Source organism: Leucoraja erinacea, chromosome 2 (assembly GCF_028641065.1).
Source record: "Leucoraja erinacea ecotype New England chromosome 2, Leri_hhj_1, whole genome shotgun sequence".
Lineage (NCBI taxonomy): Eukaryota > Metazoa > Chordata > Chondrichthyes > Rajiformes > Rajidae > Leucoraja > Leucoraja erinaceus.
In genome coordinates, this window is record NC_073378.1 from 58,841,870 (window position 1) to 58,863,845 (window position 21,976).

General features: G+C 41.5%; 1 protein-coding gene across 6 annotated transcripts in view; it reads right to left on the reverse strand.

The window, feature by feature from the left end:
• Positions 1–21,976, reverse strand: part of LOC129710317 (tensin-3-like) — a 484,648-nt gene that overhangs the window by 112,013 nt on the left and 350,659 nt on the right. For all 6 annotated transcript variants that reach the window (XM_055657243.1, XM_055657253.1, XM_055657263.1 and 3 more), the window contains 6 exons: positions 19,506–19,618; positions 16,259–16,319; positions 16,077–16,152; positions 10,605–10,734; positions 8,687–8,752; positions 3,775–3,879 (listed from right to left, as the gene is read on the reverse strand). In XM_055657243.1, coding sequence (XP_055513218.1) covers positions 3,775–3,879; positions 8,687–8,752; positions 10,605–10,734; positions 16,077–16,152; positions 16,259–16,319; positions 19,506–19,618 — 551 coding nt within the window. The remainder of the gene's footprint in view (positions 1–3,774; positions 3,880–8,686; positions 8,753–10,604; positions 10,735–16,076; positions 16,153–16,258; positions 16,320–19,505; positions 19,619–21,976) is intronic.

Sequence of the window (21,976 nt, forward strand, 5' to 3'; positions counted from 1 at the left end):
AGTATCCCGTACCTGCCTTCTCTCCATACCCTCTGATCCCCTTAGCCACAAGGGCCACATCTAACTCCCTCTTAAATATAGCCAATGAACTGGCCTCAACTACCCTCTGTGGCAGAGAGTTCCAGAGATTCACCACTCTCTGTGTGAAAAAAGTTCTTCTCATCTCGGTTTTAAAGGATTTCCCCTTATCCTTAAGCTGTGACCCCTTGTCCTGGACTTCCCTAACATCGGGAGCAATCTTCCTGAATCTAGCCTGTCCAACCCCTTAAGAATTTTGTAAGTTTCTATAAGATCCCCTCTCAATCTCCTAAATTCTAGAGAGTATAAACCAAGTCTATCCAGTCTTTCTTCATAAGACAGTCCTGACATCCCAGGAATCAGTCTGGTGAACCTTCTCTGCACTCCATCTATGGCAATAATGTCCTTTCTCAGATTTGGAGACGAAAACTGTACGCAATACTCCAGATGTGGTCTCACCAAGACCCTGTACAACTGCAGTAGAACCTCCCTGCTCCTATACTCAAATCCTTTTGCTATGAAAGCTAACATACCATTCACTTTCTTCACTGCTTGCTGCACCTGCATGCCTACTTTCAATGACTGGTGTACCATGACACCCAGGTCTCGCTGCATCTCCCCTTTTCCTAGTCGGCCACCATTGAGATAATAGTCTGCTTTCCTGTTTTTGCCACCAAAATGGATAACCTCACATTTATCCACATTATACTGCATCTGCCAAACATTTGCCCACTCACCCAGCCTATCCAAGTCACCTTGCAGTCTCCTAGAATCCTCCTCACAGCTAACACTGCCCCCCCAGCTTAGTGTCATCCGCAAACTTGGAGATATTGCCTTCAATTCCCTCATCCAGATCATTAATATATATTGTAAATAGCTGGGGTCCCAGCACTGAGCCTTGCGGTACCCCACTAGTCACTGCCTGCCATTGTGAAAAGGACCCGTTTACTCCTACTCTTTGCTTCCTGTTTGCCAGCCAGTTCTCTATCCACATCAATACTGAACCCCCAATGCCGTGTGCTTTAAGGCTGGGACTATCCCATCGTTTAAGAAACAGTTACGACAGGATACATGGTTAGGACAGGTTTGGAGGAATATGGTCGAAGCGCAGGCAAGTGGGACTAGTTTAGCTGGGACATTGTTCGCAGTGAATACGAGTTGGGACGAAGTGCCTGTTTCCATACTGTATCACTCTATAACTCTAGTGACTAATTGCCAGAAATAGAACTCCCTGCAAAGGCATTTTCCTTGTGTGGGATTTAGATCATGTTTATGCTCATCTTTTAGATGCAACAAGCAATGAAGGCGGCAAAGAGGAAATGACGAAAAGGTTTGAGCACAAGAGTAAAGGCATCTTACCCAATTATGAAAGATCCTGATTAGGGGGAGGTGGGGCAGTGGCGAAGCAGTAGAGTTGCTGCCTTAGAGCGCCAGGGACCCGGGTTTGATCACGAGTACGGGTGCTGTTCTTATTGTGACTGTGTGGGTTTCCTCCGAAGGCTCCAGTTTCTTGCCACACTCCAAAGACGTACTGGTTTACAGGTTAATTGGCTTCTATAATATTGTACATTGTCCCAAGTGTGTAGGATAGTGCTAGTGTACTGGGTGATTGCTGGTCGGCGTGGACTCGGTGGGCCGAAGGGCCCATTTCCATGCTGTATCTCTAAAGTCTAAAGCAGGGGTCGGCAACCTATGGCCCCCATGCCAAATGCAGCCCGTAATCCAAAATCATCCGACCCACAAGCATTCTTTTTCCCGTAATCATCTGGCCCGAAGACTTCCGTAATTTGCGATACCTCCCGGGCTCGAGGCCGTGGCCCCCATGCATGGTGACGCATGGAGGCCTGCGCTGGCGGTCGCCAGCACGGCTGCGCCTCTTCTGTGTCTGGGCTTCACTGTTGGGATCGGGGTTGTCAATAGGCCGGAGACAAGTGAGTATGAGTATTTGAGCCATGTGATAGACGTGGCCCGCCATCCGCTCACAGACATGCGTCCTGGCCCCTATGCAGAACAATGTTGCCGACCCCTGGTCTAAAGTAATGACAAGGGATACGAGTGTAGGAAAATGATGCTGATGTAAACAATCGACAATGATCTTACTCAATAGTGGTGAAGTCACCACAATGAGATCACTGCTGAATTTGTTAGCAAATAGTAAAAGGGAGCAAATGGCTTCTCCTCCTTTGAATGTCCTTTTGTTCTGCAGTCATCCATCTATCTGCTCAAAAAAAGATGCTCAGATTCCAAAAATAAACTCCTCAAATGACAGGTTGTCAGTGCCAAGAAGAAACATTTTGAAATGGCGCAAATGCTACCAGCAAAAAATCAAAGACATCACTTTTCAGCTTGGCAGTTTAATGCTGGTATGGCAATGAAGTATTTCCTCTTGCTCGGAGAAGTTACCATTGCAAAGCTCTGAAGCATTGCCAGCTATAGTTATTAATGAAAGTAAACCAAATCGGAATTTTTTTTGATACATATTACTTCAGCTTAAATCTCCAGTTAAGACATATTATGTTGACTGCCTGATATATCAAATGTGTGCAAGCATGCCTCATGTTTCACTCTTTATACATCACTCTGCACATTGTTTCATACTTTAACTTAATCTTAACAAGTTAATAATTTAATCCTGATACGACACACCTATTGAAGGCAAGTTGTTTAGTTGATACTGTACAACAGCTAGCATGTTTGCCTCAAAAGACACTGCACTGCAGAAAGTAATTAAAAACAAAGAAATTATTGGATTATAAATGAAAATATTTCTGACAAAGTAAGTTGGAACTTGAGTACTTCATTTAATTCTCGGAAAAAAAAAGTTTTTCACATTTTCAGCAGTACTGTGATAAAACTTTGTGCACTTTATTACAAAGGTTTTTCTTTACTTGAACCTTGCATACCTTACAACTACCATAGATTATCTCCATAGCAACCAATTTAGTTTAGTTTAGTTTAGAGACACAGCATGGCCCTTTGGCCCATCGAGTCCATGCCGACTAGCGATCCGCTGTAACACTAACACTAACTTGTACACACAATTTATAATTATACCAAACCAATCAACCTACAAACTTATATGTTTTTGCATTGTAGGAGGAACCAGAGATCCCAGAGAAAACCCACACAGGTCACGGGGAGAACGTATAAACACCGTACAGACAGCACCCATAGTCAGGTTTGAACCCCGGTCTCTGGCGCTGTAAGCCAGGAGCTCTACCGCTGCACCACAGTGCACAATTCACCCAGATGAGAATGCACAGCAGTTTTTAAATAAGTCACGCAGTATAAATTAGCTATATTAGATTTCTCACTTTTCCATAAGAATGCTCTTTACTCAGCAGTGGAGCACTGTGCTTTCTAACACACCTACAAATTATCCTGCACTAAAGTCACAGGAATGTCTGACAGAATAAGTGGTTTGGTCTTTAAACTGAGCAAAGACTGACCCTTGTTTTATGTCTGCCGTCAATATTATGTAAGGAGTTTCTAAAGTAAGCTTGGGAATTGTCAAACCAGTCCTGGTGGCCATTAACCAAGAACCGCACATGAGCAGCCTCACTTATTATTCTCCGAGTAAGAAATGGAAACTCAATCACACAGCTGCTCTGAACCTGCCATTAAAGCAACATTATCCCGTCTCTTTCTTCCACATTACAACATGTGATATTCAAAATGGTATAACTTACTCAAATAAACTGAAAGCAGAAAAAAAAAGTAATCCAATTAAAATCTAATGTAATACACCTGTCTTACCTTCCCCATCAGCAGTCAGAGTTTCATAGGAGTCCCAGCGTATCAATGGGTCAGCAGTGTTATAATCCACAATTACTCCATGATCATTCTGGAGATGCTCAGAACCTGTGAAAGAATGTGTTCAGCATGACTTTCACAATTACCTATTAACGTCACAAACAAAAAGACAGTTCCAACAACGCTCATTTCATTCCAACTACTGGGCCAAACGTTGTAGGTTTTAAGATGCATTCATTACAAGACACCATCAAAATGGAGTTGCAGCTCTCTAAACAGAAATAAACTGGAAGGAAAGCTTAGAAAAAGCTTCAGAGCTTGGACTAATGATGTATCTAATTCAGAATCCCAGAAAACTGCACACACCCACAGCTGTGGTTTGTTTCTTTAGCATTCCATGAGAACAGAATATTCAAAGGATACAACTTCTAGCTGAAAGCTCTGATTAGGCGAAGCATACATAAATCTAATGTTTCTCTTCATGGACATTTCTTTTTGAATAAAGGGTTACATTATGAGGAACCTCATGGGGCATTGTTAGCTCCAAATTCCCTGATATTTAACTCCTGTTTAAACATAACAGACCGTCAGTATAAAGCTAAACATTTCACTTAAATGCAAAAAAACACTCCTTTTTTTATAGACATAGTGCTGGAGTACATTTGAACAGACTCCTTTTGACCTTGATTTAACTTTAAATCATCCATCTTTTCATTGTCCTTACTATATTTATATTGCACAGAGAGTAATGTCCAAAATATTCCTTGCTGCTTTCCCCTCTTTTGTCCTGCTTTTATAGACAATCTTTACTTACTCTGAGCTTTTAACCCAGGCTGAGACTGCAGTTGGAAGGCCCATGAAATTGTGTACGGCCTCAGCTATAGAAAGGCAGCAGAAACTTTTCCTCAGAGCGTTGTTTTTATTAAATCACTGGCCAGAAAGCTTTATTAGAGGAGACCAATGTCAGGCAGGCAACATCACGAGTCTTCCCACTTCCCAGTTTGTTTTTCTCCTCCAGGGCTTAGAGGAACCATTTCTACTTTGGAGATCACTATATATTGAATTACTGGGGTGTGAAATGATGAATGTGCAAGGGATGAAGGATGAATTGGCAATTGGGCAGTAGATCAGGGTGAAATAGGTTATGATCACTTCCTATTATTGACTGTTAACATGTTACATTGCATCATATAAAATTATTTATTTAAAATGTAGGAATGAGGAATTGCAGTTGCTGGTTTATAAAAAACGCCATTGTGCTGGAGTAACTCAGTGGGTCTGGCAGCATCCCAGAACATGGATAGGTGACATTTCAGGTCAGGACCCTTCTTCAGACCCGCAGAGCAGTAGAGACATAGGAATCACTGAAGGGGAGCAGTTTCACAAAACTCCCATTGGGGAGAGGATAGGGTGGAAAACCTCTTCACAGTAGGCAGATCTTGAGCAGATTTTGCATTGGAGCAGATACACGTAGAAATGAGGAACTGCAGATGCTGGTTTACAAAAAAAAACAAAGTGCTGGAGTAACTCATTGGGTCAGGCAGCATCCCTAGAGAACATTGAAAGGTGATGATTCAGACTCAATTCTGAAGAAGGGTCCTGAACTGAAACATCACCTCTTCATGTTCTCCATGGATATTGCCTGACCTGCTGAGTTACTCCAGCATGTTGTGTCTTTAATTATATTTTCAACTACATGGTGAATGCCAGAGTATTACCATATGTTCCAGCAGTTCTGTCTGCACTGAAGGAAGTAACTACCAAAATACTTTGTAGAAATTTCCTTTCATCATATGGCCACATTCAGATACATGTTCCCACTTAACCCAATCCTCTTAAATCACTGCTTTCCATGAACCTCATGTAACTCATTTTCAGTACCAGAAATTAATCCCCAAGCTTGCATTGAATGCAAGACCACAGTGCTTTTGTGCAGACTGTGGTCTTGAAATATCCTCTCCTCTTCTCCTCTACACTAACTGCCTGGGGGCTCATAGTCATAGAAAGGAAATTACAAGTCAGATGTGAAGATTGTATCTGCCTCCTGTTTTGGTCCTGGAGCTGCAACTGAGAGTCAAGAATTCAATATTATCCATGGCAAATTGCAAATTTAAATTTAATAAATCTGGTAATTTCTGAAGCAGCAGCAGAGTAACATCTGCAAAACTTTGTCTTGTGAATACCCTGCTGGCCCAGCAAAGTCATCCGGAAAATCTTCTACATCTATCTAGTCTGGGCAATGTGAGGTTCAAGGTCCACATGAAGAACTGATTATGAATGACCATAACTAAATTGGACCTTTGAACAGACTTTACTGGCTTTATCTTGCACTAAACGTTATTCACATTATTCACTTCATTAAGTATCTGTACACTGTGGATGGCTCGATTGTAATCATGTATTGTCATTTCACTGACTGGTTAGCATGCAACAAAAACTTTTCACTGTACCTTGGTACACGTGACTATAAACTAAACTAAGAGGCTGGCAAGCTACCCAGTTTAAACAAATACTAGAAGGTTCAATCACACAAATAAACTTGCCTTGGGATAAGACTAAGTACTCATAGTTTAATCAATTCTTAGCAATTCCCAAGTGTCTAACAAACTCAGTGGCAACAGTTTGTTACCCATAGAATAATATCAGCTAATCTCCAGGTAACACAGCTAGCTAGTAGAGCTGCTACCTCAGAGCTCCAATAACCTGGGTTCATTCCTGACTTCTGCTGCTGCCTGTGTGGAGGTTGCATGTTCCCCCTACGACTATGGGTCCTCCAATTTCCTTGCACACTTCAGAGATGTGTGGATAGACACAAAAAGCTGGAGTAACTCAGTGAGTCAGGTAGGATCTCTGGATAAAAGAAATAGGTGACGTTTTTAATCAAGATCTTCCTACTCAGAGATGTGTGGGTTGGTTGGTTTGTTAATTGGCCACTGAAAACAAGCCTTGGTGTATGGGTTAGTAGTAAACCTAGGAAGAGCTGATGGGAATGTGGAGAGAATACAATATCATGATTGTAGTTTAATGGAGGATCCTATGCTATAGAATGCATCATAGTCAGCAAGTCCTCGGTGGGCCAACGTGACTGCTATATAACTTTATAAAAGACATACAATGTTGTTTAAGATTGCGTCATCACCATCCTTGGTAAGCACTGAGTTACAAGCAGTTTAAACCCATGAAAATTAGATTCTATCACATTGACCCAAAAATGTAGTGAGGTTTGGGGATCATTGACAAGAGGCCTAAAACATGTTTTGATAAAAAACAATCACCTCCTCCCACTGCATACTTTGGGGAAGTCCAGGACAAGGGGTCACAGCTTAAGGATAAGGGGGAAATCGTTTAAAACCGAGATGAGAAGAACTTTTTCCACACAGAGAGTGGTGAATCTCTGGAACTCTCTGCCTCAGAGGGTAGTTGAGGCCAGTTCATTGGCTATATTTAAGAGGGAGTTAGATGTGGCCCTTGTGGCTAAGGGGATCAGAGGGTATGGAGAGAAGGCAGGTTCGGGATACTGAGTTGGATGATCAGCCATGATCATATTGAATGGCGGTGCAGGCTCGAAGGGCCGAATGGCCTACTCCTGCACCTACTTTCTATGTTTCTATGTTTCCACCCCTGTCATTATACAATTAGGTCACTGTGGTGCAGCGGCCTTTACAGTGAATGCAGCGCCGGAGACCTGGATTCGATCCCGACTACAATCTGTACGGAGCTTGTACGTTCTCCCCGTGAACTGCGTTGGTTAACTCTGAGATCTTCGGTTTCCTTCCACACTCCAAGGACGTACATGTTTGTAGGTTAATTGGCTTGATAAATGTAAAAAATGTTCCTAGTGGGTGTAGGATAGTGTTAATGTGCGGGGATCGCTGGTCGGCATGGACTAGGTGGGCCGAAAGGCCTGTTTCCGTACAGTATCTCTAAAATTAAACTTAATTCAAAGTTTGAAGAGAAACAAGAACATTGGATGGTGAACATATTTGCCTCTCAGAAAGACCCAAAACTTTACCAAATATCCAATATATTGCAAACAGTGCATCAAGTCTGTCTGAGCTAGTTGATTTTTTTCTTAAGAAATCGCTAGCTAAATGTTTAGGAGACTTTGATAAGATTCCGAGCTAGAGAATATTAGTGAAGTAAGATTGACTGGAACTGGAGTTAATATTCATACCCAAGAGAAGGTATTTGTGTGAAAGCTATGGGATGAGTAAAGATAATTATATTTCTGAAGACAGTGTCAATGGATATTCTGTATCTGATTTTATGTGGCCAGAAGTGGCAAGTACCCGTTTCCACCATTGACGTCACATGCCTTGTTGCCATTTAACAGGATTTGTTTTTAATATCATCAGAACAAATGTAACTATAGTTTAGAATATTTTTGCAATAAGGAATATTCACTGTCATCATATATTCAACAATTGCTATCATTTCACAAGATATTCCTTGACCTTTCTTTTGACCCATCTTTCTGAAAATAATCTTAAAACCATTTTCTTATTTATTCATGCATTTTTCTGGACCTGGCAAGGAGAGCATCTACCACCATCCCTTACTGAGTGGTTTCCTTGGTTATTTCAATGGCCAAGCAGTGAGAAGAGTCAAGTAGAGGCCATGCCTGACAAGGTCGGCACATTTCCTCTCTTGAAGTACATTATGAAAGCCATTGAGTATCTCCAACAATCCCAGGTTTTCATGATTTTCGTCACAAAGACTTGTTCTTCATCATCCAATTTCCAGATTGAATGGTGGGTTAATATTCCACAGCTTTCATGATGAGATTTGAATTTGGGTTGCTGGTTTGCTGGTCTAGTCTGCAGATTACTGGTCCAGTTATATAACCGCTGCACCATAAGTATTTCCTACCTAAATGCAGTGCTAAAAAAAAGAAAAAGTGAATTATTCCACATACCTTGTATTTTCTCAGGACTGGCTGAGAACACAAGCTCAATCTTGCCGAATTCGGGAAACCGGTCATCTAGAATGAAAGGAACAGAGAAACAAATGACTGCTAAAGAGCCAGAACCTCTATTGTACACATTTGGAGGAACATTTTATTTTAGCCTAATCAACATTCATTAATCAAAATCTTTTCCGTAAGACCAGTTTTTAAGGGGCTACACAGTGGTGCAGGGGTAGAATTGCTGCCTTAAATGCCAAAGACCTGGGTTCGATCCTGACTACGGGTGCTGCCTATACTGAATTTGTACGTTCTACCTGTGACCGCGTGGGTTTTCTCTGGGTGTTCCGGTTTCCTCCCACATTCTAAAGACTTACAGGTTTGCAGATTAATTTGGCTCTGTAAATTGTCCCCAGTGTGTAGTACAGAACTACTGTTGTACAGATGATTGATGGTTGGCGTGGACTCGGCGGGCCAAAGGGCCGCGGTATTTCAGCACATCATGTCTACTCCGCCATTCAATCTTAGCTGATCTATTTTTCTCTCTCAACCCCACTCACCTGCCTTCTCCCTGTAACCTTCGACACCCTTTCTAATCATCAATTCCTTAATTTACCTCATGCTTGGGGTAGCTTGGAATGATAAAAAGTCAAATGTTTTACGTGAGAGGTAGGAAATTTAAAAAAGAATTAGGGTTAAGTTCTATTTTCAACAGAATGGTGAATAACTCGAACTCGCTGCTAGAGCAGTGATGGAATCAGATATAATTACCACAATTAAGAGGCATATAAACAGACACTTAACTAAGTAAGGCAAAGAAGGATACAGTCCTAATGTGGACGAAGGGGATTGGTGCAAATGGGCAATAAGATAGGCGTGGACATGGTGGGCTGAAGGGCATGTTACTGTGTACAACTCTTTTTCCAACAAAATCAACATTTACATTTTTAGGAAATGCTAGTCATGAACTAAACTAAAAAGTCACATTTGCAAATATGTTGTTGTCCTGTGGTCTTTGACCAGCAGGAAGCATAAATGATGAGCATTGCCAATTTTAGAGTGCAGCAAACACAGCTGCAAATTACATTTAATGTGCCGATTTTATTAGAAACAATCAACTTTTCCAAAAAGGTTTGCTATGAGGAGAATATAAAAGGACTGGACAGGCTAGAAGCAGGAAAAATGTTCCCAATGTTGGAGGAGTCCCGAATCAGGGGCCACAGTTTACGAATAAAGGGGTGGCCATTTAAAACTGAGATGAGAAAAAAAAATTCACCCAGAGAGTTGTGAATGGTGGAATTCTCTGCCACAGAAGGCAGTAGAGGCCGATTCACTGGACAAATTTAAAAGAGAGTTAGACAGAGCTCGAGGGGCTAGAGGAATCGAGGGGCATGGAGAGAAGGCAGGCACGGGTTACTGATTGTGGATGATCAGTCATGATCACAATGAATGGCGGTGCATGCTTGAAGGGCCAAATGGCCTCCCCTGCACCTATTTTCTATGCTTCTATGTTTCTATGCAATAAATAAAAACCTTTAAACTTTAAAGATCAACACATCTTGTTTTAAAGAAATGTACAATATTTACAATTTTCCCCAATCTTCTCAAGATTCGGACAAAATATACTACTCTTGTGCTGTGAAGGCAAGGAAGCAAAATAAAATGTTGCCAGCACTTCAATGTTAACAGAATAGCCCAATCATCTGTAAATACCAGGCATAATCATGAGTCTTGCATGTGAATCATGAACATTGGCATCAGAGTGAATAACCCTGGAAATCCGTACAGACAATTAACGGTGACTGCCTCCAATTCTCTTTTCTGGAAGAGCATTTAGAGAAAGAAAAGCTCAACATTTATCACTGTTTGACCCTTATTTTTGGATTTTGTTCAGTCACACAGCTATGGTCTCTGTATTCAATTAGCTCACCTTTATTGGCATTGTCTAGGTCCTCTTTCCCAAACACAAACCCAAAGCCCTGAATGGAGCCAGTGTGAAACTGAAGCCGGAAGATGACATCTCTTGTCGCTGAACGATACTTCTTGTGGTAGCACTTAACCTGTAACAGATTAATTTAGTCACAATAGATAAGCAACATTAATTTAAAACACCAATAAAATGCTTACGAATCGATGGGAGGTGCTTGAACAAAACAAAATATATTGAGTGCACTGCCCTGATCAAAGAACTAAAAATCACAACATTTACTCCTTATGTATGGACATTTTTTCTTCCACCAATATGCACTTCCACTTGAACTGATTCAAACTATTACCATTCTGTGCAGTTATCTTTCCCTGCAAAATGTAGATTGTTTCAACTTTCATCTTCAGAGCTTAGTTAATGTCAGGTTGTAGATATTCACCGAGTTCAATTTCTATAGTGCAACATGTTTATCTACCTTATCCCTTCTCCCACGTAAAGATCACCAGTTTCCTTTTCTGTGGACGTACAATCCCTCCACACCTCCCTCCCACACCAGGAAGATTTGAGAACCTTCTGCTTCTTCACAATGAACACAAAAGGCCAAATCAATTCCCCACCAGCGATTCCCCAATTTGCCTGACTGACCAGGCGCACGCATTGAATAATTCTTTCAACTCCACTCACTTTTCCCCAGTTAAAATATGTAAATATCGGAATGTGCCTGGGTCCAAGGTGCGCCTGTTTTATTGTGAGCGACAAGGAACACTACTAACGACCTTGTCTCACTCCTAATCTGGACACCGCCCTCAACTATGTCTGGCACATTGACAACTCTATTGGCACTGTCAGAGAGAAAATGAATAGTCTCTCCAGGTAAAATAATGATTACTGCTTGCAATCCCAGAGCAGATTTGGCAGAGTATCCTCATTCAGTTTTTACCTTTGCTGCCAATTTGCAACATTCTCTCACGTCCACATAGTCTCATCTCTGAACCTTCCATTCCCTGTCCAGCAACAAACGTCCATTGCACGTCCAAGTACTGCTGCAACTATCTCGACTTACCATTCTGTTCCTTTCCAAGACTCCATTCCATTGACCTAGTTCCTCCATTTCCGTGGAATCTACGCTGACATGGAAACTTTCCACACTTTTCCTTTACCTTGCATTCCCCTCCACGATAGTTCCTCGAGCTCTTGACTGTGTCTCATCTACTGCCTGCAGTTCTGGATTCACCATTTTCTTCAGGCCAAAGGAAAGATAGGCTTTCAATAGTCCTCTCCTACTACTCCACCAAGGTACTCAAGAGATCATCCTTAGCGATTTGTATTATCTTCATTAAGATTCACCACAAGACACATTGTCCCTTTTCCTCCTATTCCAGCATTCCAAAGGGATTGCTTGTTTTGTTTGGTTCACTCTCTCATCTTATAGCTCTTTCCCATGCAACTGCAGGAAATGCAACGTCTGAGGTTTCACCTTTTACCTTCTTATCATCCAGAGGCACAGACAGTCTTTCCAGGTGAAACAATGATGACTGCCTTTGATGATCATGCACTGGAAGAAGCAAAAGCAGATTTGGGGACCTTCCATACCCTGAGCTTCCAGTTGCTGGTTACTTTAATTATCCAACTCACCTTAATCTGATTTGTCCATTTCTGGGTTTCTACACTGCTCCATTGAGACCTAATGCATGGGTTGAGGAAAAGCACCTCATCTTTGATCTGAGGTCGATAAAAATGCTGGAAAAACTCAGCGGGTGATCTCATCTTTGGTAAGGGCATGTTGCAGTCTACAGCATTCATTATCTAATTCAACAATTTCAAGTAACCCCTTTTGCAATTTGTGTCAGGATGGACCAGTTCTGTTGCAAGGTTATCATTCTGTGACATTAACTCGGGTCAGTCACTGCCTGGGCATTTCCTGCATTCTGCTGTGTTTTTGAGCTTTACAATGGGTCCGACCTGCATTTCACAACATTAACAGAAGGTACAGGAACCTGAAATCTGCAACATCCAGGTTAAGGAGCAGCTTCTTCCCCACAGCCATCAGACATAACTTCAAACAAACTCTGAACTATGACAGCCTATTGCACTTTATCTGTTTATTTATGTGTATATATATGGTCTATGGTATATAGAAACGCTGATCTGTTCTGTATTTCTGAGCGTTTGTGGGTCCGGAATTGGACCCACAAACGCTCAGCATAGCAGCACCACAAGGTTGCGTACTCTCTACTCTCCTCTACTCTCTCTACACCAACAACTGCACCTCCACAGACACCTCTGTCAAGCTTCTCAAGTTTGCGGACGACACAACCCTGATTGGACTGATCCAGGATGGGGAGAAATCTGCCTACAGACAGGAAGTGTCACAGTTGGCGCCCTGGTGTCATCACAATAACCTGGAGCTCAATGCTCTTAAGACAGTGGAATTGATTGTAGACTTTAGGAGAGCTCCCCTTCCCCTCATCCCACTCACCATCAACAACACCACAGTCACATCCGTGGAGTCTTTTAAGTTCCTGGGAACCATCATCTCCAAGGACCTTAAGTGGGGGGCTACCATTGACTCCACAGTGAAAAAGGCACAACGCAGGATGTACTCCCTGCGGCAGCTGAGGAAGCAATCTGCCACAGGCAATGATGGTCCAATTCTACACGGCTACCGTAGAGTCTGTTCTCACCTTCTCCATCATGGTTTGGTTTGGCTCAGCCACCAAGCACAACACCTGGAGGCTGCAGGTGTCGAACTAAGAAGGTTATTGGCTGCAACCTTCCCTCCATTGATGAACTGTACACTGCAAGGGCCAGGAAGCGAGCGGGCAAGATCATCTTTGACCCCTCTCACCCTGGCCACAAACTCTTTGAATCACTTCCCTCTGGAAGGCGACTCCAGATTGTCAAAGCTGCCACAGTCAGACATAAAAACAGTTTTTATCCACGAGTAGTTGTTCTACTCAACAGCCAAAAATTTATAGCCTCCCTTTGATCTGGTATTTTGTTGGTTCACATGCTTGATCAATAGTGTTTTATCATTAATGTTTTATTATTATTAATGTTTAGTGTTTTCTGAGTAATTTGTAACTGTCACTGTATGTCATGTTGTTACTTGTGGGTAGAGCACCAAGGCATATTCCTTGTATGTGAATACTTGCCCAATAAATTTACTTACTTACTTATGCCTACAATATTCTGTTGTGCCGCAGCAAGCTAGAATTCCATTGTCCTATCTGGGACACATGACAATAAACTCTCTAGACTCTTGACTCTTGACTAACATGTCGTGTTTGCTTTCCTTCTAACTTTATTAATCTATCAACCTGATGATTCCGTCAACATTGGCTTCACACTATCAGAGATATTATTTTGGCTTGTGCATCCACTTATTGCACTGACTCTCTGTACAACTTAATATTAATCTGCCTTCTCATTCGAAAATGAAATATATATATATATAAAATGGAAATTTTATGACCTGCTTAGAACCTCCAGCATTTTTTGCTAGTACCCAGTACTAAACATAAGGCCAGGCCAATGCTACCCTACGCAATTCATGATCACTACTGAATCTTTATACCAGCCCTCGAACTATCCAATTAATGAAGCAAAAAATCTTTGGAACTATTTAGGTTTTTTTTTTGAGCAAGCAACATCCTGAGTAACTTTGGAGATTACAAGATGGACATGAATGATGAGCTTAAAAATAATCAATCAGAGGCACCAGAATGTTGGCTGCAGAGGAATGTTTGGGGATGATTTCAAAAGAGGCTGGAGAGAGAAATATTTTTGGAGAAAAACTCTCCTCCCTTCACCAATTCTGCAATAATTTTGGCAACTTCATTCATACATCCTCATTTAATTGCAGGCCTGTCTCTTCATGGTAATCTCAACTTTTAACTATTAATTTTAAACCTTAAAGCTACTGGATGGGAACAATGAAGGGATTTTTTTCATGGTGCTCTTTAGAAAAACCCCTTTAACCTAATTTGTTGGATAGGACAGTAGGTCCCAAAATGGCTCAATGTACAACTAAGCTGTTTAATCAAGCAAACATCAACCTTTCAGGGCAAATAACAAATAAATTGTAATTAAAGCATACTTCATTATTTGTAGAGCACATCCTTTCTCCTTCGCAAGCATCGCCATTTATTACCTGAAATTAACTATTATCTGATTTTATCAATCTACTGACTAACTTATTCTGACCAGGGAGCTTAAATAATAATGTTTAAGAAGGAACTGCAGATGCTGGAAAAACGAAGGTAGACAAAAATGCTGGAGAAACTCAGCAGGTGAGGCAGCATCTATGGAGCGAAGGAAATAGGCAACGTTTTGGGGTGAAATCCTTCTTCAGACCCTTGTCTAGCTTAAGTAATAAGACCACTTCTACAGACACAAACATGCATTAAATAAAAATCAGTTTATGAAATTTAAAACTCTTTGATAAAACGTCACCCTGAACCTGAAAATGAAATCTTAAATAACACTTGCAATTAAGTTCTAAAATAGCTTACTTATTAATTTACCTGAATCATAAAGTATTCTATAATAATGATTCTGCAGAATGTTCATATTTCACCTAAACATCATCAAATTAGGTTACAGACTACAACTTAGGTTTAAGCAACACGTTCACTGACTTGGTTTGTTACTGCCAACCCCTTGTCATGTTTAATCAGCCAGTATTTCTACCTCTGCAGCAGCTCCGATGCCGTACTTTAAGCTTAAGTTTATTTTTGTCACGTACCGAGGTACAACGAAAGCTTTGTTTTACACACTATTCAGACAATTCAGATAATACTATACACAAATACAATCAAGTTAAACTCAAGTAGAATAGGTAGAGCAAATGAAATGCAGAATGTGAGTTACTTCAAGGAAACCTATGTCGTCTGTGACCTAATTTGAGGATGTTTCGGAGTTAGAGTTCCAGAGACTCACAACCTTCTAAGAGGAAAAAAATCTCCATCTAAAATATGTTTCTCCTTGATTATCCCATAAGAGGAACTATATTGTCTACACAGGCGGCACAGCAGTGGAGTTGCTGCCTCATTGCGATGGAGGCCCGGTTTTGATCTCAACCTCTGGAGCTATCTGTGTGGAGTTGGCACATTCTTCCTGTGATTGTATAACTTTCCTCCGGGTGCTCCGGTTTCCTCCCATATCTTAAAGACGCGAGTTGGTTAATTGGTTAAAATAGCACCTAATGTGTAAGGAATGGACGAGAAAGTGGGATAACATCAAACTAATGTCAGCAGGTGATCGATAGTCAGCATGGATTCAGCAGGCTGAAGGGCTTGTTCCTATGCTGTGTCACTAAACCAAAACTAAACAAAATTAACACGTATAATGACAAAAAATCATATATTTCCTCCCCTCCCCCACCCGTCCCCAAAATGTAGCAAGATTCCTTTGTGGTGATTTGTCCTTTAATTTCGTCAGGCCACAATTGTTCTTGGGTCACAGCGAACTCACCATTATATCACCTTTAAGAAGTTGTGCTGGCTCTATCGAAATGCATATTCTGCTTTGGTTTTCAGTCCCAACATTGCTATAAAAAAAAACATGAAACAGGTTTTATTTATCATGCCCCAAGTGAACAGCAGCACTAAGGATGGAAAGTCAAATCTGGTTTAATTTGTTAGAGTAAAACTCACTAGATGCCTGAAGTGTAGACTGGTTGCATTGCTTGGTAAATCTTTAAAAATGGGCGGCAAACTGCAAAATAACAATTATTAAGTGAGAATTCATAGCATTAAAATTTTTAAATATAGTTTCTGACGTGTCAAATGAAAAAATTACATAGCTACGTTCATGTTTTTAATGAGTGATCAATAAAAAACACCGCTCTTCAAATTAGCCTCACAAAGGAAGGGTAGGGCAAGGTATAATTGTGGATAAAGCAGAATTTTGTATTACAACAGGAATTTTGCCTTGAATCTATAATTTTTTAAATATAATGAAGGGTCATTATAGTGAAATGGCACAGTTGGGAAGCTCCAACGATACAGAGGCTCGACCAACCCCGACCTGGGGTCCGATCGCCCAGCGCGGGGAGCTGACATCCCTCCGATGCAGGAGCTGGTCGCCCCGATGCGGAGGGCCCAAACACCGCCGGCTACGCGAGTCAAAATTGTCCCGTCAATGGAGGAAAGCATAGATGGGAAGAGATTTGAACTTTTTTTCGCCTTCCATCACACTGAGGAATGTGGAGGAGTCACTGTGGTCGATGTTTATGTTAAAATGTATTTTGTGTGTTCCGTTGCTTTTTATTCGTATGACTAACTTGGCAAACTAAATTACTTGTACGTTGCAAAACATATTTGGCTAATAAAGTAGCATTGTGATTGTGATTGTTTGTGACTCTGCAATGTGATAGGAAAGGAAGATGAAGAGTGGAGAAGGCGAGGTGGCGGTAGATGGGAACAATTAAGGCGGGGCAGAGGTGTGCATTGATGGGGATCCAATGGGAGGAGTGTGTGGGTAACTGGCCGAAGGAATAGGTGGGAGAAGGAAAATAAATGGGGTGATGGGAGCTGGGGAGTATTATGGGAAGAAGGGTGTACATGAAAGGACCAGGGCAGATAGGAAGAGAAAGAGGCAAAGGGAGAGCAAGTTTTCTGAAATTGGATAGTTCAATGTTCATTTATTTGTTGCTGACAACCTAGGAGAAAAATGGGATTGGGTCCAGACTAAGTATCTTTGTCCATTGCTGCCTAACTTGTTGAGTTCTTCCAGCATTTTTTTTGCTACTGATTCCAGGATCTGCAGTCCCTTGCGACTTCTTGAGAATGCTCCGTTGTTCAATAAGATCAATCAATAAAAACAAATCTTGGTCTCAACACAACTTTTCTGCACTCTCCCCATTACCCTTAACTCTTATGCAGTTCATATCTTGTGAATCTCCAGCAAACATATACCCAATGACTCCATCTACAACAGCTTGTTAAAGTTAGCTGCATGGTAGCTTTAACTCGAGCATCTAGGATGTTTGCTGACATGAGGAACCGTAAATGCCAGAATCTTGAGCAAAATACAAAGTGCTGGAGGAACTCACCAAAGATCTCTGGGAATGAACCATCGTGACCCATTGAGAAAAAATCCCTCTGCACCCCGAATTTTATTGTGATCCCTGATTCTGAAAGTCCCTCCCCACCTGTCCTTGTTTCCCAAGTGGGCTGGGTCATTCTCTCAGCATCCACTCAGTCAGTCCTGCTTGGAATCTTATTCTTACCGTTAAAAGTCACTTTTCGTTCTTCTAAAAGCCCTGGATACCCCTTATTAAGTCATTAAATTTTGTTGGATAAAATATAGTGGACGGCTAGAAAAAACGCCATATCAAAAAAAACCCCTACATTTCAAAGCATCCGAGATGGGACAGCGTTTAAAGAGAGAATTGGAGAGTTTAAGCATGTATCGATGGTGGGTGCTAATGGTCAGAATGTGGGAATAGTAACTTAGTTGGATACCAGAGGGATGGACAGTCATTAGAACAAGTGTACAGATGATCGATGGTCGGTGAGGACTTGGTGGACTTGTTTCTATGCTGTATCTCTAAACTAAACATGAACTAAACTAATAAAAATTATCTGCAGCTGCTGGTTTATACCAAAGATAGACACAAAGTGCTGGAGTAACTCAGCGGATCAGGCAGCATCTCTGGAGAAAATGGATAGGTGATGTTTCGGGTCTGGACCCTTCTTCAGACGAAACTAAAATGCTTTAGTAGTGTTCAAAAAAATGATTGTTATTGTGTCCAGAATACTCTGCACGCCATCCTTTACAACTACACAAGACAGAAAACACCCAGCATAGGCGATCACCGCAGTCAGCCCAGACCCTCTCATTAGAGGTCAAATACATTCAGCGTAAGTCTGAGAACATATGTTAAATGAAGTCTTGCAGGAGCTGGAACCAATGTCAACTGTAAACAGAAGCTATGTGGGGCTAAGTTGTCAACTAGGCTTCGTATATCTACCACATATTTCCATGTACTATAGACATAGGGTGAGCAGGGGTGGAGGAAGTACAGCTGCTGTTCCCAGATCCCACACAGCTCTAAAGTGCACTGTGGGGAGGAACAAACAACCCTCCATGTTAAAAATGAAAATATTTCATGTGAGACTAAGATTCATGACCCAGCTAGTTGGTGTAATATACCCAGGAAAGTGAGAGCAAGAAATTACACCCTTGCAAAAATGTTACCGTTAAACAGGAATTGGTCCAGAACTTAGCACACTAGTTCAATTTTATGTGGACGAATTAGCCTTATAGGTTTTCAGCTTGTTAAAGTTAGCTGCATGGTAGCTTTAACTCGAGCATCTAGGATGTTTGCTGACATGAGGAACTGTAAATGCTAGAATCTTGAGCAAAATACAAAGTGCTGGAGGAACTCAGCGGGTCAGCTAGCATCTGTGGAGGGAATAGACAGGCAATATTTCAGGTAACGACCCTTTCTCAGACACACGATTTGGGTCGGGACACTTCCTCAGTCTGAGAAAGAGGCTCGACCCAAACCATCGCCTGTCCATTCCCTCCACAGATGCTGCTTAACCCGCTGAGTTCCTCCAGCACTTTATGTTTTGCTCTAGTTTGCTAGTTTTAGTCATGGAAATATTTGCCATTAAAAATACATTTGCATTTAATGAATTAAAAAAATTACAATCATTTTATATTTTACTTTACAGAGCAGTATCCTAAAGGTAGTACTCTCTAGCTGATTCCCAGACCAACCAGTTTGAGAACCATCAAGATACAGCAGCCAGAATACAGCATGACTATAATTCTTAACAAGGCAATTTTGCAGCTTATGAACACAAAAGGAGGTTTATCTATACTAGTAACAGCCGTTATTTAGTCACTACATTTCTATATCTACATTCTTTGCTGACTTCAAAGAGTTACCTCCGCCAGTATCAAAACTGGGAATGCCATGCAAAATGACAAAGTGCAGAAACAATGGAGTGGCGTTCATTTTCACTGAACCAGACAGCAGACCATTTAAAAAATGGGCATACCTGAGGGGATAAACAGATTGTAAAGTTAGTCCAATCTATGGTACTTATTACTTTGTTTAATCTTTTTCACTATTCAACAACGTACATTCATGTAATGTCATAAACTAAAAACATTGAGAGAACTGAGAGATGTGCGATGGAAGAAATCAGAGTAATTAAAAGCGAGATCCTGAGAGAGAAGTTAATTTCCAATTATAGGGGGCAGCTTTTGTAAATGTTAATATTGACCAAATTAAAGACACCATGAAATTGAGGATCCCTGCATCTGTCAGAATTGCTTAACCTTTGTCAGTGGGAAATTACAGGCTTTGGATGGCGCAATTAGTCTGAGCCTCAGTGATATGCAGGAAGGTGAAGGATCCAGGTGTTCTCCTCATTTCCCCTTAATTAATAAAATGTATAGAAACTCTGCAAACAAACTTAAATGCATTGATATGATTGGATTACTGCAAAAGCCTTGTATATATTGTAAATAATGTTGCTGGACAGTTACCCTGCTGTTTGTTGATTGGCCAAAGTGTTAAGCCCTGGCAGGGTTGTTTTGAATTCCAGGGTAAATGTTGTGTTATTCAAGTTAAGTTAGCTTCCTCTAGAAGCTTCTCCTAAAACAATGTAAGGGAGATTATGTTATTGGTCTGGGTAACTGTCAATAATGTATTGTTGTAATTAATGTTTGATTGGATTATAAAGAGACCACCTCTCTGTAGTTTGGCCCCTCAAGGTTTGGGGACCTATAAAAGGCAGCTCCAACGAGGTCCTTTGTCGATCTTCTGGAAGAGCGCTTGGGACTGCTTGGCCTTTTGGAGTGCCTCTGAACGAGGCTGAAGGGCTTGGCCAGGCAGATACAAGGATCGAACCCGCGGTGGTTAGGTATCGTATAGGGTAATTTGCTGTTCTATCTAAAAATAAAGTTTAGTTGTTCCAGTGCTTGACTCAGTGCTTTATTAACTGAACTAGACTGGGGGGGGAGCTTATAGGAGCATATTTACATAAATAGGAGACCAATATGGGGCAACAATGGTCTCTGAAAACCAGGAGCTGCAGGAATCTAGAACAAAAGCAAAAAACTGAAATAATTCAGCAGGGTAAGTGGCATCTGCGGAGGCAGAAGGTGTAGGTCGAAGTTTTAGGTCAATACCCTGAATTAGGACTGAGAGGAACCAGGAATGATCACCAGTGTGCAGTATGGGGGTAAGAGGCTGATAGATGGAACCAGATGAAGATGGAATTATAGATGGATGGAATAGGGACCAGGGGATGAATAAAGAAGAAAGGGGAAACTAGATGGATATGGGAGTGTTTGTGAGGAGAACACCAGAGGTGTGAGTTATCTGATATTGGAAAGCTCAAGTTGAGAGCATTGTGTTGTAGGCTACCTGAATGGAATATGAGATGTTGTTCTTCTAAGTCATATTTGGCCTCTCCATAGCAATGCAGAAGACAGAGGACGGACAGGCAGGTGGGAGAATGGGTAGGAGAAATAAAATGGCATATTGCTGGAAGCTAGAGATGGCCATTGTGGACAGAGCACAGGTGCTCCACAAAATAGCCCCCCTATTCTATACTTTAGATCCCTGGATGGTTGTGGAGTGAGGAAGGTGAAGGGCAAGGTGTTACATCTTTCAGTTTCAATGGTATGTGACAGGTGGGAAGGAGGGGAGAGATGAGTGGATGGGGGACTGCCAGAGAAAGTGGTCTGTGCAGTAAGCCAAAAGTTAGGGTGAGGGGAAGAGAGGAGGATGTGACTGTAAATAATATATATTTACAATATATATTAATGATTTGGACGAGGGAATTGAATGCAACATCTCCAAGTTTGTGGATGACACGAAGCTGGGGGGCAGTGTTAGCTGTGAGGAGGATGCTAGGAGGCTGCAAGGTGACTGGGATAGGTTGGGTGAGTGGGCAAATGCATGGCAGATGCAGTATAATGTGGATAAATGTGAGGTTATCCACTTTGGTGGCAAAAACAGGAAAGTAGACTATTATCTAAATAGTGGCCGATTAGGAAAAGGGGGCATGCAACGAGACCTGTGTGTCATGGTACACCAGTCATTGAAAGTAGGAATGTAGGCAAAAATGCTGGAGAAACTCAGCGGGTGCAGCAGCATCATGGAGCGAAGAAATAGGCAACGTTTCGGGCGAATGGTAGATGCTTGCACCCGCTGAGTTTTCATAGCAAAAGGACATTGAGTAGGCATGCAGGTGCAGCAGGCAGTGAAGAAGCGAATGGTATGTTAGCATTCATAGCAAAAGGATTTGAGTATAGGAGCAGGAAGATTCTACTGCAGTTGTACAGGGTCTTGGTGAGATCACACCTGGAGTATTGCGTGCAGATTTGGTATCCTAATCTGAGGA